Source organism: Populus euphratica, unplaced genomic scaffold (genome assembly GCF_000495115.2).
Source record: "Populus euphratica unplaced genomic scaffold, PopEup_1.0 scaffold53.1, whole genome shotgun sequence".
NCBI lineage: Eukaryota > Viridiplantae > Streptophyta > Magnoliopsida > Malpighiales > Salicaceae > Populus > Populus euphratica.
Genome location: NW_011499934.1, coordinates 364,793 through 382,745, shown reverse-complemented (window position 1 = coordinate 382,745; position 17,953 = coordinate 364,793). Strand labels below are relative to the sequence as shown.

The 17,953-nt window shown below is 27.1% G+C and overlaps 1 protein-coding gene across 4 annotated transcripts; it reads right to left on the bottom strand.

Annotated features, from left to right (window-relative positions):
- Positions 1–13,779: 13,779 nt before the first annotated feature.
- Positions 13,780–14,707, bottom strand: LOC105136332 (uncharacterized). Of its 4 annotated transcripts, none has more exons than XM_011041627.1 (2): positions 14,243–14,707; positions 13,780–14,212 (listed from the first exon to the last, which is right to left on the bottom strand). In XM_011041627.1, the coding sequence occupies exons 1-2, from the start codon at positions 14,495–14,497 to the stop codon at positions 13,856–13,858; spliced, it is 612 nt and encodes a 203-aa protein (XP_011039929.1). In that variant the 5' UTR covers positions 14,498–14,707; the 3' UTR covers positions 13,780–13,855. The 4 variants fall into 4 exon arrangements, with proteins under 4 accessions (XP_011039929.1, XP_011039930.1, XP_011039931.1 ...); XM_011041628.1 differs by having other exon boundaries at positions 13,780–14,231; positions 14,268–14,707; XM_011041629.1 differs by having other exon boundaries at positions 13,780–14,227; positions 14,270–14,707.
- Between the last annotated feature and the right edge of the window lie 3,246 nt (positions 14,708–17,953).

The window sequence follows — 17,953 nt, the reverse complement described above, 5'->3', positions numbered from 1 at the left end:
TAGCATAGTATTGTTCATTAATGGTATATGCAATAAATAACATCATGAAAAATACAAGTTTAAGTTTTTTTTAAGTGATCTGGTTTTTTAAAATTAAAAAACTAAAATGAGAAATATAAATTAAAATATTTATTGGATGGCACAATAAAACTTTTTATGTAATTATATACTGATAAATTTTGTTTAAGAAAAGTAACAATTTGAATTTCTTTCAAGTTTTTTCTTTACTTATCTCTCTCTCTCTCTATATATATATATATATATATTGAAATAAAGATATAAAAAAGGTATTGTTTTTAACCAAAATCCCTTCAACTTATTAACCCACATCTTTTATTTTGGTACTTTTTTAGCCAAAATATTTATTTTATAGACAACAAACTTAAAAAAATCATAATAGGAAACTTTAATAAAAAAACAATTTTGATAATTTTGATGTAAATATATTTTTAAAAAATAAGAAAAACACACTACTTGAGTATTGTTGTAAAGAAACCTTTGCATCTTCCTTTTATTTAATCAAATGATAATAGGATATATAATGAAGACAAGAAAAAATTTATGACAAAAAAAGGCTACAGATAAAGATCATTTGTTGATATTGAAAACATAAACTATAATCTCATTAAAAAACAAAGTATTTAAGTTCCTTAGTAAGCCTAATAAAATTATGCTAATGCATGATTAAGACAATAATACCCAAATCAAATAATTGACTCCCTTAATATTTCCTTGTTTTTCTACTTCGTTTAGAGGTTGAATAAACATTAAATTATATAATTGGTGAAATCAGGAAAATTTTATATAAAAATTGAATTTTTTATAGTTATATTTGAGGATGTTGGTGTGATTAAACTTGACCACAAGTTCATAAATTTTCATTCAAAATAAGTTGCTAGTAGAAATAAAAGATCTTTCAATAATTAAATCAATAAGTGCAAGATGGATTTGGTGAGTATGAAAAACAATGTAGAAATAAAAATGTATAAAGAAAAAAGTTTATAGCCTAAAGCTGGCCTAAAATGACATGACCTTATATAAATGACTTTGTATAGCATGGTCTTGACTTACTGGATTTTATTTCCTAAAATGACATGGTTTTATTTTCTAAAGTGACATGGTTTTGCATAGCTGGTTTTGTAGGGTCTAAAGTGAAATTGTGTGTTGCTAGGCCTAACTTTCAATAACTAAGTTGAGCTTTATCTTTTGTATGGCTAAAATTTGTATTGCATGGCATGGTCTCGCACATTTGGATAGCTAGGTTATAGCTAATGACAGGAGCTGGATTTTGCATATTGACTAGCTAGATTTTATTTTGCTTGGTGGTTATTGTGTTATTCCTTAATTGTTTGTTTCATGTTTGCTAGTAATAATGAGTATTACCATTGATGTATAAAATGGTGTCTACTTTGCATAGGAAAAGTTGTGTATGTATGAAAAAAAGTGTTCATGAAAAGATTGTGCATATAGCGATGGACTTTAAAAAACTCGAGAAAATTTATAAAAAGATATATCAGGGTAAGATTGGATAAACTGGGATTGATGTCAGTATTGGGTTAAAAATTGTGACAATTTTGGCAACTTGATATTTTTTTAAAAAAAAATAGGCACTATCATTTTTCCCTCCAAGACTTTTAAATAATCATGTTTCAAAACTTTAACCAATAAAAGTGCAAGAATAAAATACTCCTTATATAAACATTACCTTTGTGCCTAGGTATGTATGAAAAATGTTTTCTTTGTGGTTATGCCTTTGTAATTGTGCCTTCATAAAAAATAAATGTTTTATTTTTGTGGTTTTTGTTACCGTGAGAGTTTTTCCTATAAATAAGAAATGATTTTATCAATTTTCATTCCAGAACATTATTATCTAGAAAAAAAATGCTTTGTAATCATAAAAAGTACTATATAAGAAAATGTTGTATGAGATGTGGAGATTTAAATAAAGATCCTCGATGAATTTTTTTCATTAAGTCATCTATAAAGATATCAATAGGGATATAAAGATCTCATCTATGAAGATTTTTTATAGAGATACGTTTAAAGACATGAAGATCTTATAATAGAGATTTTCATTGAGTCATAGAAATCTTGTTATATAGAATTTTCATTCTCACTTAAGACATAAAAAAGATTACTATTTTTATTTAAAAATTTTAAAAGATAGAGACATAATTTTGAAAATTATATGATTTTGAGTAGTATATGACAAAGTTTTTTTAATGTTTATTTATTTTACAGCTTCTTCTTTATAAATTGTTAAAAGTATCCTTTAGCGATCAATTTTTCAATCTTATTTTTTAGGGCATGATATTCTTCAGTGTCATGATCGTGGTCACAATAAAAGTGACAAGACATATTATGATTTATTGTGTTTGTGTTATTTTTTATTGGAGGTGAATATCGTATAAAATAGCAGCAAATATGTGAGTGGTTAGGAGCTCAAAAAATATTAAGCAATCATAAATGTATCCCTTAGTGTTTTTTTTGGATAATGCCTTAGTAGAAGATTGATGACAACATAGAGATTCTAATTTTTGAAAATGATGTTGTTCCTATTTGGTGACACTTATTTCTTTTACTTGAATATAACATCTATTACTTGTTATATATATATATATATATATAAATGATTCTAATTTTTGAAAATGATGCTGTTTCTATTTGGTGACACTTATTTCTTTTACTTGAATATAACTATCTATTACTTGTTATATATATATATATGACACTTATTTCTTTTACTTGAATATAACTATCTATTACTTGTTTTATATATATATAAGTCCTATTAAAAATGATTACATTATAATGAGTAGTTATAGACTTCACTAATCAAGTTCTTAAAAATAATTGCTTTTTAGTAGATTTTTCATGTATAACATTTTCTTGTTAAGTGTCTAAAGATAAACTTTGATGCTTTCATCTTATCATTAAGTGATGTGAAAAAGCTTGGTCATGCTCTTTTTAGATAGAATGCTAATGTTGAGATAACAAATGAGCTTAACACATAAATCATAAAAGCAAATGACATAGTTGGGTTCAAGTTATGATACCACATACTAGCAGATTCGTGAAATATTATTAGGATAACTTTTTACATTGTGTTATATTTTTGTGCGACAAGGTTTAGGATGTTTGTGACACTTTGGATGTGCTTTTTGGGATATGTAAGACTATCATAATTATTAAAGTTGGCCTTCACAGTGACACAATATTTGAAAAGATGAATATGTAATACTTTGTGATAGAGTAGAGAGTCTGTATCATAGTGGAAATGGTGTTGATTCTTAAAGTACCATACAATCATTGATATTGTCTCATGTTTGAGTGTTTTTGTTGAGGAATATTATTGATGGAGATAGTCATGCTAGTAGATATGATTTTTGGATAAGTGTGTTTTTATAGAAACAACGACTTTTTCATAAAGTAGGAGTATCGAGTACACTTTGAAAGTTATTTTCCCAAACTTTTATCAAACTCGAGCTTTCTATGACCTTTAGTATACGTAATGAAGTTATACATTGCATTTTCTATTCATGAAATGAAAAGGTGTGCGGCTGTTCTATTATGTCTAGAATAACATTATTGAGCATTTGCACTTAATGAGATAGTTTTTAAAAAGCTTAAGGAGTTGTATTTTATGTGGCAGGAAGATCAATTATTTTTTCATGTCCTAAAGTTTTGTAAGTTATGGGAAAGTATGATGATTGAGAGAGAATGAACTAGCTTTTTTTTAGTTCCCTATAGATCGTGCCACTAATAAAATCAAAAAAACTTTAGATAGAAATTGGATTTTACATTGCTTTATCCCCAACTGTTAGTGTAATTAGGTTTGACCACGAATCCATGAGCTTTAAACAAGTCACATGTTCGAACAAGTGACTCTCCGTTGATTAAGTCAGCAGATTTAAAAAGAGAGTGGTGTGTGTAAAAGAATATATAAATAAAAATGTATTGAAAAAAAAAGAATTTATAGCCTATAGTTAGCCTGGAATGATCGGTTTTTTATGTTCTATAATGATATGGTCTTATATAGCTAGCTTTGTATAGCCTATAGCGGGATTGTGTGTTATCAAACCTTATTTTTAATTGCTAAGCCAAGCTCTATCTTTTCAGTAGATAAACTTATGTGGTATGATGTGGCACCTTTGCATTGTTGGCTTATGGCCAAGATGAGATCTAGATTTTGCCTAGTGATTAAGTATATTTATATACCCAAATCATGGGTTTTTGTTATAAAAAAAATATCATTGATTAAGAAATTTATGAGCTGCTATAATTATGATTGCTTGTTGGTTATATGTTATGCCATGGTTGTTGTTTTATGCAGGCTATTGGTGAAAATATTAATGATGAACAGTTTTATTAGCATAAAAAATGGTCTACTCTACTTATGAAAAGTCTTGTGTGTATAGAAAAAAATATGTGCTAGAAACTTTTATGTGTGTAGCTCTTAGTAACCCAAAAAAAAAGTGTAAAGGGTGTTAGGGCAATATTAGACATATCAAGGTTAGTTTTAGGATTGGGCTGAAAATCTCTACTATTTGGGCTAGAATTCGGCCTAAATATGATTTTTTTTTAATTTAGATATTATTAATAATGATGAATTTTTTATTTTTTTATTATATAATTATACTGGAAAAAATTAAAGTCCTAGGATTCCAACCTTGTTTCACTAGAATAATACATGTAATACATTAAGTCATGCTTTTGTTCAAATACATTTTTTTGGACTTTAAATAATTGCAATATGATAATCTTTTATCTTTCCATTAGGTATAGATATCTTTTCTAAATGTTATTATCTTTCCCTGTTAAAAGATATGATATATTTAGTGGAGTTTCATTATTCATATCTTTCCGTATTAAAAGATAAGATATATTTAATGGAGTTTCATTATTTATATGAATAGTAAAGCTTCTTTTTATTTTCTTTTCTAGTCCAATTTTTTTTTTAAGCTTCTTTTTATTTTCTTTTCTAGTCCAACTTTTTTTTTATTTGTTAATGTTTCTTTTCGATCTTATATCTTTTTCTCAGGATTTTTTAATAGTTATCTAGGTTACCTTTAGACTAATTAAATTGACTAGATCATATTGAAACAACTCTCTCGTAATTTAATTTCAAACTCGAGTTTGACAAAGAATCTGGTTAAAGGGTTTTTTCGATTATCTTCATCCTTTTTTTTCAATTTCATCTTTATAATTTTTTTACTAGTTATTTTGAAATGGTTAAGTGGTCTAGGTTACACCCGAAATAACTTTCACATGATTTAATTTTAACATTACCCAAGTAAAGAGTTAAGTTGGGAGGTTTCTTTTGTTAATTTCATTATTTTTTCTGAATTTTATTTTTTATTTTTTTACTGGTCAATCAGATTATCTTTGTACTGGTCAAGTTAAAACAAGTCCCATACAATTTAATTTTAGATTTATATTAGATAAAGAGTCAGGTAAATAAATTTCAAGATTGATTCATTAAAATGAATTAAATAATAATACTAAATAATTCTCAATACCCGAAATATTTTTTTTTTGTTATGTAAATGGTTTTTGATCAAATATGCATTATAGTGCTATCCTATGTAAACTGGTTAGAACATAATCAAGATTAGGGGTGAGTAAAAAAACTGAAAAACTGATTTAACAGAAAAAACCAAAAAAATTAATTGAAAAAATTGAACCAGTAAAAAAACCTGATTAAACCAATTAAAAAATTTAAAAAGATATCCAGTTCGGTTCAGTTTGCAGTTTTGGTGTGCCTGAACCAGCCAACCCGAACAGAACCAAAGCAGTTCAGTTTAGAAATGAAAAAAAAAGCTGCACCACCTCCTCCCTTCCATTAGCCATTAACATTAACGATTAACCCTAGCACAAACCATTTTTCATTTATTTCACTTTCAGTTTCACACAGTTGCCCCCTCCCCTCCCATTAACCTTTTCATCCATAGTGACACAGTCGCCCCCTCCCTCAAAAAGTTTAGAGACAAAGATAATGTCTAAAAATAAACCAAATCATTTCCTCTTTTCCTCCAAAACTCCAACTTGAAAATTAAAACCTCACTAAGATTGAAACTTTTGGTTCAATTTCAGAGATTAATTTGTTATGGGGTTAAGGATTTTGATGGAGAGACTAAAGCAATGGTGGATTCTGGTAGTGGGGGAGGTGGGGGTAGAGATGGAGATGATGGTGATGGGGAAATAGAGAAAAAAGATGGGATTTTTCCAGAGTGATTAAATTTCACTGCTTATGATATGAAGATTGTATTTGCTGTTGTTGTTGTTTCCTTTGCATTTTGTTTTTTTTATAGTAGAGCCAAGATTCATTCCTTCTCTGTCCATATATCCAACATATGATGTTGGCAATTGTGTTTTTTTAGAGAAGATAACAATTAACATGACTTCCTTTCCTTTTCTTTCTTTCCTTTTATGATGTTAATGAGGTTTTGTGGGAGTAAATTTGATGCTGAACTGAGGCACATTTCAGTCACAAAGAAAAAAAACCATAGGTTTTTTAGGTTTTGGACCTCAAAAACTGAACTGAAACTGGTCGGTTTGGATCGACTCCGGTTCGGTTTTGGTTTTTTTTTTCCAGTTTGATTGTTTTTTAAAGGTAAAAACTAAGTTAAACAGAAAATAATCACCCTTAATCAAGACAGTCCCGTCATCTGAAGGGAGACATTGATCTATATATTATACTTTCCGTACGTGATATAAATAGTGTGGACTTACAATGTATAGATTGGAAGGTTAAAAACACGGACATCACCATACTCCACTTAGTTTTTAGTGTTTGTTTGAAAATATTAAAAAAAAAATTAAAGTATTTTTTATTTAAAAATATATTTAAATAATATTATTTTTATTTTTAAAAAAATTATTTTAAATATCAAAATAATTTAAAACTAAAAACACTTTTAATTTTAAAAAAATCACAGTTGGACCGTGAAATGACAAACACCACGTCATGTGATTACTTGTGTCTAGGGTCTCCTTTGGTGCTCTAGAAACAAGAGAGCCCGAGGGGACAGCCACCGTGCTAATATGGCTGGAATTTGCAAGTTGTTTGTCTATGCATGTGAAGCTGAGTTGCCATCACGATCGGCAAAGTCGAGAGGTAGGGTTGTAGAGCCACCATCAGCAATAGGATGGGTCCTCTCCAATTTAATGGATGTTTCTGTTGGTCATGATGGGACCCCTCCGTCTTTAGGGCAAAATTGATTGATTCTTGCCTCCTTGAGCATGCCATTGCCCTAATTATTGTCTTTCTTGTAGATGTTACGTCACAAAGGACACGGCTTAAGGGCGCGGGCTTGGCAATTAGCATCCACGAAATTCATCTGCCAATTCCAAGTAATTATGTCCCTTGGCGAGCTCATGAGATCAATTAGCAAAAGACTATTGAATTGCTTCATCTGGTTAGCGTACAGTGCACAAAATGTACTGTCGGCGCCATCATGTTTCTTAAAAAATAATTTTAATAAAAAAATTAATATTAAAACAATGATATTTAAGATTTATTCGAGTTAATCCATAAAAATAATTAAAAATTAAAAATAAATCACCACACTTATATGAGACTAAAAACCTTAATTAGACTTTTAAAATTTTAGATAACAGACTTGTCATATAATAGAAAGATAATAATCATTGCATATATCCTATCTAAAATGAATTATTTTTTATTTTTTTTTAATGATAAATATATCTAATATACTTATACGTTACGAGTTTGTCTAAACTAGTATATATATGTTTCTTATTAAAAGTAAAAAAAAATAGAGTAAACCAAAATATTGATTTGAAAATAGGCTTGATGGTAAGGTCAAATCCTCACTTTTAAAAAGTGAGCATTGGACTCACGGGATGGTGAGAAATTGAGGAGCATAAACCCATATCAAATTATGTTGATTGAAATGAGTCTCGGTGTTACCATTTACATATAATAGGCCTAGGTAAGATTACACCGATTCATCCTAAATCCATTTGCATTTTCAAAGAAAGGTGTCTGAAACAAAAATATATATAAAATAATCAAACACATATTATTATAAATGTCAAACATTCATGTTCAAACAACAATAGGATTATTTACAAATAATATTTGCAATTAAAACATAAGTCAAGATTTTACAAATATTTTCATTTATAAATTTTTAAAAATATATTGTCACCATAGGTGACTTTACGTTTTAAAAGTGACTAATTGGATAACTGGAATAGTAGTTCTGAAGGGTGTTGTTGGGGTATTGTGAAAAAAACAAAGAAAAAACATTATTATACATATTAAAAAAACAAAATTACAAGGAATTATATGTTATTTTAAAAATATTTTGAATCCAATAATGTAATGTATTAAAAGATTTCATTATTTATCAATTAACATTTTAGGACAATGCTCAATGGCAATTCATTTTTTCTAAGTTGGTATGTGAACAATAAAATCACTAATACACCATAATAATGCAAAGAGAAAGATATTACAAAGATGTTTTGAACACAATAAAATAATATATTAAGTAATTTTTTTACCCTTTAGTCAACACTTTAGAACAATACCTATTGATAGTTCATTTATTTTAGATGAGTTTGTGAATAATAAAATACATTATAATATTTTTAAGAGAAAGGTATTTCAAATATATTTTGAATACAATAATGTAATATATTAATAAGTTCCATTACTCATTAATTAATATTTTAGGACAACGCCTAATAATAATTCATTTATTTTATGTGAGATTGTGAGTAATAAAACCATTAATATACAACAACATTGTAAGAGGAAAAGATGTTCTAAAAATATTTTCAATACAATAAAGTAGTGTATTAAGCAGTTTCATTATCCACTAATCAACACTCTAGGATAGCACATAGTGATGATTCATTTATCATAAATGGGTATCTGAATAATAAAATTATTAAAAAGCCACCATATTTCAAAGTGAAAGATATATCAAAAATATTTTAAATACAATAAAGTATTGTATTAAGTATTTTCATTACCTATTAATCAACACTTTAGGAAAGCATTTAGTGATGATATAAATATCTTAAACTGGTTAGTAAATAATAAAACTATTAAAACACCATAATATTACATATTAACACCATTAACGCATATCATAACATTTCAAGCACAATGCCAACATATATAAAATTGTATTATGAGTTTAAAACATTTACATCTAGGATCGTGGCATATTGATTTAACCTTATTCCACCTTTGAAAAAAATCTTTGATGGCATCATGACTCTAGAATTGCCACACATCAATATGGACCTCAAAATTTTTAATAATCATAACAATTCATTATAATATGCATAGAAATCAATAATACATTAAAATTTATCAAAAGCTTATTTTTAAGGTTTGAAATGACTTTCTAAAATAGCTAGGTTAATTGGATGCTACCAGAACTAGTTCGATAATGTCAACATATGTAGCTCAAGCACTACCATGACTGGTGTTGTGTGGATAAATGCTCTAATTATGTCGGAAGTGCGTTGTTTATTGGTTTGGATTTGTATTTTTTTCATTTTTCTTTTGTTATGGCTATAAAACAATCGCTAATAAAGGTGGGAGATTATTATTGGGAAAGATCTTGGTCTTCTCTCCTCTATTCTAATCTCCTCTCTCTTCTAATCTCTCCTAGTTTAGTTGTCATCATTATTGCTTATAGAGTTGTTGTAGTTGGGTATTTATACTGGTGGTTATTGTGGTGGTTGTTGATGTTGATAATGGTATTTGTAAGGAATATAAAGTTCTCTATAAACCAATATAAGTATTTCTTAATGAATTATTTTTAAATAAATGAATCATCATAGTATCTTTATGGTAGAACATTTTATTTTTACACTTCACATATGAACATCTAATTTCACCTGCACAAATATTCTTTAAATTAAAAGATATAAAATTTAATAAAAGTACCATCAACCCCTTGAATGTAATATTGCTTATAAAACTTTCAGGTGAATCTCAATATATCAAAAAATAATCACCCATTGCTTATAAAACTTATATATAATAATATTAATTATATCAATTCCATAAAAAAATTAAATTTATCTAAATTTTCAACTTAATAATAAAATAAAAAAAATACAATTGATAACCATTAAAACAACCCATCATTTCTGCAATTATAACACATCTAGATTACAAAATCAAACTTAATTTTATCAAATGACAAAAAAAAATTAATTTTCTCAAAAACTCAAACAAACCATAACATAAAAATCATATATTAATACAATAAATTTCTTTAAGAAAAAGTTTTGAAACACTTAAATATATAAGAGAACTATAAATATGCAAAATAATAATAATAAATTAACAAAAAAAAATAAATGGATCACAAAAGAATAGGTAGGTTTGCTTATTTTGTATATCAAAACTTCACAAAAAAAAAAATCAACAATAAATGTTGAAACTACTAATAGATGTAGATCAACACCGATGAGTTTGGGTGGCTAGATTTGTAAAGAAATAAGAAGCAACCTATATTTTGTTTTAGCAGGAGGATGGTAAAGAAGAAGAATGAGGGGGGAGGGAATTGATTGTTATAAATTATTTATATTTGTTGATGGAGTTATCTCATTTGGAATTTCATTAGTAAATAATGACGTGTTGACTTTTTGATAGAATTTTCAATGATTTTTTTATTGATTTTTTATTATTTTTTACACTCCTTCAGCACTTTCATAGAAAACTATCAACAAAATATATTTCCTCATTATTACCATTAGAAATTGTCCATCACTATTTCTATAAAAAAGTAGCGAGAAAATAAGAACTTTGGTCTACAAAACAATCACAAATTGTATATCAAACCTGCCGACCTGCATGGAGGCTGCGATTCATGTTTAAAATGCCAAAGAATATCCCGAGAGGGGCCTCTCGTTATATCATAGGAATGAATTTTCAAAGAGCCAAGATAAGGAGAGGCTATGATTAAAATGGCTGCTTGTTGCATGGCATATCCTAGTTATTGGCGGGAAGATGCCTTGGCCCCTTTGATTTTCCAAAGGAATATACCACAACGGAGCACCACCTCCAATGGCCGCTGCTATTATTTCATTGGCGGACAGGAGGTAGGTCAGCAAAATCTATACAGATATATAGAGAGAGAGACAGTTCAATATATTTCTGGAACCATGAGGCCAAAATGAAACAAACCACTAATAGCCCGCCTGTAAATATGTGGTATTCTCAAAATTCGATAGTTACATCCTACATGCAATTATTACATGGGAATGTTTTATACTTAAAAACATATTAAAATACTATTTTTTTATTTTTAAAATCAATACATAAAACATAAAAAAATATTAATTTAAAATTAAAGAGATTAATATTTATCAAAATAATTTTAAATCACAAAAATAAAGATGCTCGGTGGCCCATCTAATTCATTTGACATAATAACACATGGTTGATTGGTTTGTGGTTCATGTAGCTTGATCCGTAGGAATTAGTTAACAATCCTTTTGCCTCATTGTGCAAATGATTCGCGGCTCTTGTGTAGAGAAGCAAACTATGGAATTAGATATCTAAATTCTATCCATTCATTCTTGAATATGCATGCATGTATAGTTCAAGTGGTAGAGTGTTTTTCGTTGTGAAAACGTTGCCAGCCAAATCTTTGTTCTTGGATCTGATAATTTGCTGACGAGAGAGGCAAACATAGGAGAAAGAGAGCAGAGGTCCTAGTCTAGTGTCCCCCAAAGCATCTGTTTGTTTGTGACGACGAAAATATATGTCCACAGAGCGCTCTCGGGACGTATGAAACGTATGAACACAACATCTGCAATAGTGGCCTTCGTGATTTTGGCACCCTTTCCTCAACGGCACCACTACGGACCCCTGGTCGATATCTCATGCCGATTTGTCTTTTGGCTGCTCGACACTTTACTTTTCAGCAGTGCCGCGCGTGAGCACTGGTTGGTTCAAGTGTTTTTTTTTTTTTCCTCTCTTTTCCTTGCTAAAGAGTACATCCGTTATTTTATGTGTTTTTGGTATCCAGGTCCTTTTTTTTATTCATTGTGACCCCAATTGGTTTATTTTTATTTTTATATTAAATTTAATTTTTATTTTTATTTTTATTATTTTTCTTTTCTAATTAAATTTTAGTTTTATTTTTTACCCCTCCTCATTTGATTTTAAATTATTTTTGTGTCAAATCTAACTCTCATTTTTTTAATTGTTATTTTTTTTTGTTTTGAAGTTTTTTTATTGCATTTTTATTTCAATTTTATTTGTTGATATTTTATTAATTTATAATTTTGCTTTGTTATTTCTTAGATTTGCTTTCTACAGGGTTTGTCTTTCACTTATTAACAGGGTTACAAGTTTTGAAAATTAACACAAGTCGACTTTTATTTTTTTAAGGGGGTTACAAGTTTTGAAAATTAACACAAGTTGATTTTTATTTTTTCAAGGTTATTTTTAATTTTTTTAATTTTATTATTTAATATTTTATTTATTAAAACTTGATTTTTGTATTTTTTTTCAATTAAGTTATTACAATCTTGTTCCAATAATTACAAGGTGTAAATTAACATGAGTTAATATGTATATTTTTTCACTACCTTTTCAATTAATTTTTTAGAATTTTTTCCATTAATCACAATTAAATTGTAGATTTAATATATTAATCTTAATTAATTTTTTTTAACTCTTTTTTACATTGTTAATTTTTTTAATTTTTTTATTTATTATAGTTGTATTGCTTTATTTATATTACTTCAATTAATGAAACATATCAAGCTAGATTGTTTTTGCTTTGTTTTTTTTTTTTTAACACTTGCGTCTCCTTATCAATTTTTTTCGTTTTAGATGAAACGGCAGTATAGTATAGTACTAGCAATTAATGATTAAGGATATTTCATAATTATATATATAAAAAAAGAAGAGGAATGGAAACCGAAAATTGAAACATTAAAGGCTACCTACCAGGTAAGGTTGTCACAAAAAAAAAAAAAAAAAAAAAAAAAACAGAGAGAGGGAGGGAGAGAGCGAGCGAGCGAGCGAGTTGTTGACACATAAAATTATAAATATGTATGTTAAATTAAATTAAAAATTAATAAATTTGGTTAAACTTATTTGGTAAAATTTGTAAAATTAGATTGATTTTATGAGTTTGAAAAAAATAAAATTATATATTTTGATAATATGTATCTTAATATTTTTATTATTTTAAATTTATATTTTATAAAATTTGTGTAATTTGATAATCAAGAGGTTACTTTTAATTTTAATTATTATAATTTTTCTAATGAATCAAGTTATTTGTGAATTTTATTTTTTAAAAATTAAAATATTTATTTATTTTTTACAATTTTTTATATAAACTATTAACGTATAAATTAATATATTATTCTATTTTAACTGGCATATGTATAAAATAAAAATTATAAATTAATATACTTCATCCTTGTAGTTTATTAAAATTTAAAAGGAACTCATTTCTCATCAATAATATAAATAACAAAATAAATAGGTTAATTTGTACAAAAATGAGAAGAATCAATGTAAATAAAATAAAATTTTTAAAATTTTTCTAATGAGAAGAATCAATGTAAATAAAATAAAAATTTTAAAATTTTTTTATTATTTTTTTAATTGTGTTAGATTATTAATTACTTTTTTATTCAAATTATAAATATATAATTATTTAAAATATTTTTCTTATAATTTTATAATTTAAATTTATAATTTTAGGATTCGTATCGTGTTAATTTTTTTTTTAACAACCTTATTTCCAGGATTCAATGGTTGTTCCAACCAACAATTGATGTATTTACATTTATTAAAACAACTTAATCAAGCATCTAAACATTCTCTGACCACCTACCAAGCGACACTGCCCGAGCTCTTCTTTTCCCTTCTAACCCCATCCCATAACCTAACAACGTTGCCGTTAATGACCGTCAAATCCTGACATCTGTACCATCCATATTCCCCCATGCTCACCCTCAACATTCTCTCCCACAATGTTATCTCTCCCCCACACCTACGCCACTCTCCAAGAACCGTTAACTCCTCCTCGCCGTCTTCGTCGTCGTCGTCAAGGTTACCTTCATTTTGTCTGTCATCATCTTGATAATACACCACAAACTTCCCTTTTTTCGGTCCATTGTCTTCAAACACGGATGGACTTGAACTCACTGAACCGGGAGCTGCTGGTTCTGTAACTGACTTAGGCGTTGCTGTTGTTGCTGTTGATCATGATGTTGATGTTGTTGTTGTTGTTGATGATGATGATGATGATGTTTCGGGATGAGATGACTCAGTGATTTGGCGTTCAATGTAATCCGGTGAAGGTGATGGTTCCGCCAGCGTTTTGACGGCTCCAGCGGCTCTGATCCTCCAAAAGCTAACGGCAGCTGTTATAACGGCAACCCACGTCCATAAATTGTTAATGATAGCAAGAATCCCGAGATTCACATAATCAAAAGCCAAAGCATCAATTGGAGAATCTAAAACATCCATGATTGAAGAAAATGAAAACCCAGAAGCTAAAACGAAAACGAAAATATGTTCGCCTTTCCTCTGTAGTTTTTGAGGTTGTGAGGGTAGTGAGGAGGGTGAATGCTTATTTATGTTAAGGTGTGGGTTAATGTGGACTGTTGGATTTATAATCAAAGACCAGAGAGTCGAATCTGACAATAGATGCCGAGAATCGAGAGCAAAGATGCTAAATTGCTAATCTCGCCGTGGTAGATCCCAAATATATACCAAATTCGACACTTGGATTTTTTAATTTTTTACTGAATGTTATATGACACGTGTACGGTCAAGGCTGGGCCTCTTGCTCGTCCCGTATCCTCCTTTTGATTTAAAGGAGATAAATAAAATGAGCAAAGTGCATTTTGGGTCCTCTATTTTCAGTAATATTTTACTCTGACATCTATTCTCTCACACAGACATCTTCCAATAAGTTAAATAGGATATATACCATTGTGTCACTTATACGGTGTCGCAATGATTTTCTTTTAAAATTAAAATTATTATAGTAATAAATAAAAAAATAAAAACATTATTATTTCTTATTAAAAAAAATCAGAGTCATCATTTATTACCTTAATTTCTAGAAATCCTAACTAGAAAAACATTATTATTTCTTATTAAAAAAAAATCAGAGTCATCATTTAATACCTTAATCTCTAGAAATCCTAACTAATCTCCTAACTAATCTTAAAATCTAAATAAAAAAATTAATTGTATATAGAGAAAATGTATTACTTATAATACATCGAATCTAAACTAAATTGAATTATTTGTTTGTTTAATATAAATTAAAGTACTATTATATTTTCTAATTGTTAATTTATTTAACAGTTAAAGTTAATTCACTTTAGTAGAGTAGATTTAATTTTAAAGATCAAAACTAATCATTCTAAATTCAAAATATATTTTTTACATCTTTGATATTATAAATATATCTTTGTATAAGTTTACAATCCTTAATATTGGACCAAACAATATATTTTGTTGGTATTTTTAAAATATAGATCAAGTTCTTATAGATTTTATAAACTGATTATTAAATTGATAAGTGCATGTAAAGATAAAAACAAAACTCTTATAAACTGATTATTAAATTGATAAGTGCATCTAAAGATAAAAACAAAACTCTTTTTTTAGTTTTTTGGTATTTAAAAATGTTAAATTATGCCGTGTATTTTAAGTATGATTTTTTATTTATTTACGAGAGACTTGGTTATGCAATTTAAAATAAAATTGTGTTTTTGAAAGAAAGATTTTTTGCTTTTTAGAAGAAAATTGATTTACTTAATACTAAAAAAGCATCTTACAAGTAGATTATAATTTCAAATATTAAATATAAATAGATAAAAATTACAGAACCTGAAATTAATGACAAGATGATCTTCCAATAAAATTTAAAAATTTATTTAACTTAGACTAAGACCATCTTTAATCAAACTATTTTAATCAGAATGTTATCTCAAGACAAATTATAGTGCAATAATAACTCAATACCAAGTAAGTCTTGTTAGATCACGAATTCATTTAAATGTTATCTCAAGACAAATTATAGTGCAATAACTCAATACCAAGTAAAATAAAAAATCCTCATGAGTCTTGTTAGATCATGACATCATTTAAAATTCATAAATTTTATACTAATCAAAATAAATCAACACCAACCTTAAAGTAACTCATACATCAACATTTAAATATCTATAAAATAATCACAATCCTAAAAAAGAAATCAACAATCCCACATAAATCATCAAACCACCTTAAATCAACACCAACCTTAAAGTAACTCATGCATCAACATTTAATATCTATAAAACAATCACAATCTTAAAAAAAAAAATCAACCATCCCACATAAATCATCAAACCATCCTTAATTATATTATTAAATTAATTTGATTTAATGGATCTAATCAGATAAATCACACTTTTATTTTTTATTTATTTTTCAATTATATTATTAAATTAATTCGATTTAATGGATTTAATCAGATAAATCACACGAGTTTTGAATTTTTCTTTCTTCTTTAAAAAACTAGTTTAAATATCATAAAATGAGACATTGTTCTAGGTTTGCTTGAGTTATTATTTTTTTTTATTGAATGTTTTCTTCATTTCAAGCCTTCACATTGTTCTAGGTTTGCTTGAGTTATTATTATTTATTTTTTATTGAATGTTTTTTTCATTTCAGGCCTTTTGTATAAGGTTAATTTAAATTGAAGTTCCTAATCTATTTTGATTTGAATTCCATAATATTGTCACAGACTCATGTCCTAAATGAAAAATTTTATAGGTTAAATATGATTAATCCTCATCAATCTAATATATCAGTGTTTCAATATTTTTTTAAAAAAATTTTGATTTGAATTCCATAATATTGTCACATGCTCATGTCCTAAACCAAGAATTTTACAGGTTAAACATGACTAATCCTCATCAATCTAATATATTAGTGTTTCAATATTTTTTTAAAAAATTTATCATTTAATTTATTACAATCTCAATATTTTAAAAATTCTTCATTTATTATACATTAAACTTTTAACTTCCTAGTATTTTTATATTTTTTTTATAAAGTAAAAAAATCTAATACACAACATATTACAAGTAAAAAAAACTATCTAATACATCGAATGAGACAAACAATTGAAAGTCTTTGGCCATTGAAACATGTTTTATATTGTGCCTCTAGAATGGCACGCGAGACTTTGACGTACTGATATGGGAATAGCACATATTAATTTTTTAATTAATTTTTTAATATTTATTAAAAAATTATAAGGAGGTGGAGTGATGGCACGCGAGACTTTGACGTACTGATATGGGAATAGCATGTATTAATTTTTTAATATTTATTAAAAAATTATAAGGAGGTGGAGTGATGGTTAAAAAATATATATATTTTTTAATTATTCGAATTGAAACCTTGAGCTCAACATTCTAGAAAAATTATTGAGATTTTTAAAATGCAACATGTCGACATGAAGAAAGCATTATTAATATCGTCCAAGGAAAATTTAGTTTCCATTGAAAAACTATTGAATGAATTACTATTGAACCAAAAAAAAAAAAAAACGCACACATAAGTAGATTATGGTTGACACTCACAATTATATTTAGCTTTTTTAGATTTATTCATATTATAAATTAATTTCTGTTTACATCATATATCATTAAAATAAAACTATTAATAAATTACATAATTCTAACTGCTATTATCTTACTAAATGAGAGTAGGATCCTTGTTAAAAATATTTATCGGTGGTACGGTGGAGATATTACCAAAATAATTTCCATGTTCCACAGTATTGGTATGGTATTTACGAATTTCTTTTAAATAACGAAACTCATTTTTTTTTAAATCTTTTTTTAATAAGATTATATATAAAAAAGGGCTCATAATTAGATGAATTTTTCTCAAGGATTATATTTGGGCTTGTAA

Excerpts from the sequence above, each read along its gene's own strand:
- LOC105136332 (XM_011041627.1), bottom strand. The coding sequence starts at position 14,497 with ATGGATGTTTTAGATTCTCCAATTGATGCTTTGGCTTTTGATTATGTG. Across the intron at positions 14,213-14,242 it reads CATCAACAACAACAACAACA|ACGCCTAAGTCAGTTACAGA; the intron begins TCAACATCATGA and ends GCAACAACAGCA.